The sequence below is a fragment of the Eimeria acervulina genome, genomic scaffold (genome assembly GCF_000499425.1).
Source record: "Eimeria acervulina Houghton genomic scaffold, Eah_scaff775, whole genome shotgun sequence".
Taxonomy (NCBI): domain Eukaryota; phylum Apicomplexa; class Conoidasida; order Eucoccidiorida; family Eimeriidae; genus Eimeria; species Eimeria acervulina.
Window position 1 is genome coordinate 2,715 of NW_013549606.1, and position 523 is coordinate 3,237.

At 54.7% G+C, this 523-nt stretch overlaps 1 protein-coding gene across 1 annotated transcript in view; it reads right to left on the reverse strand.

Moving 5' to 3' along the window:
* The window catches only part of EAH_00048730 (hypothetical protein, conserved), a gene marked incomplete at both ends in the record, with an annotated part of 3,402 nt that overhangs the window by 744 nt on the left and 2,135 nt on the right, over nt 1-523 (reverse strand). Inside the window, 2 exons of the mRNA XM_013394456.1 lie at nt 170-205; nt 345-378. Coding sequence (XP_013249910.1) covers nt 170-205; nt 345-378 — 70 coding nt within the window. The remainder of the gene's footprint in view (nt 1-169; nt 206-344; nt 379-523) is intronic.

Consider the following 523-nt stretch of genomic DNA (forward strand, 5'->3'; position numbering starts at 1 on the left):
CTCCCTCAGCAGCTCCCCGCTGCTGCTGTTGCTGCTCTTGCTGCTGCTGCTGCTGCTGCTGCTGCTGCATGAGGCCCTTGAACTGCTGCAAAAGAGCAGCAGCATCTGCTGCTGCTCTTTGTGCTGTGTCTCTCGCTTGCAGCAGACGCTCCGAGTCCGACAGACAAACCTCCGAAAATGCCGCATCCGTGCAACTCAAAGGAGGCTGCAAACCCCAAACCCTAAACCCTAAACCCTAAACCCTAACCCGAATACCCTAACCCGAAAACGCCGCGGCGGTGCAACTCAGAGGAGGCTACAAACCCCAAACCCTAAACCCTAAACCCTAACCCAACAACCCTAACACGAAACCGCCGCCGCCGCGCAACCCACAGAAGGCTGCAAACCCTAAACCCTAAACCCTAAACCCTAGCAAAACACTCTCAAGCAACTTTTAGATACCCTCCATTCCCCCCAATACATAGACGTGGCCTACCCCTACACCCCAATACTCGAGGGTTTAGGGTTTAGGGTTTAGGGTTTA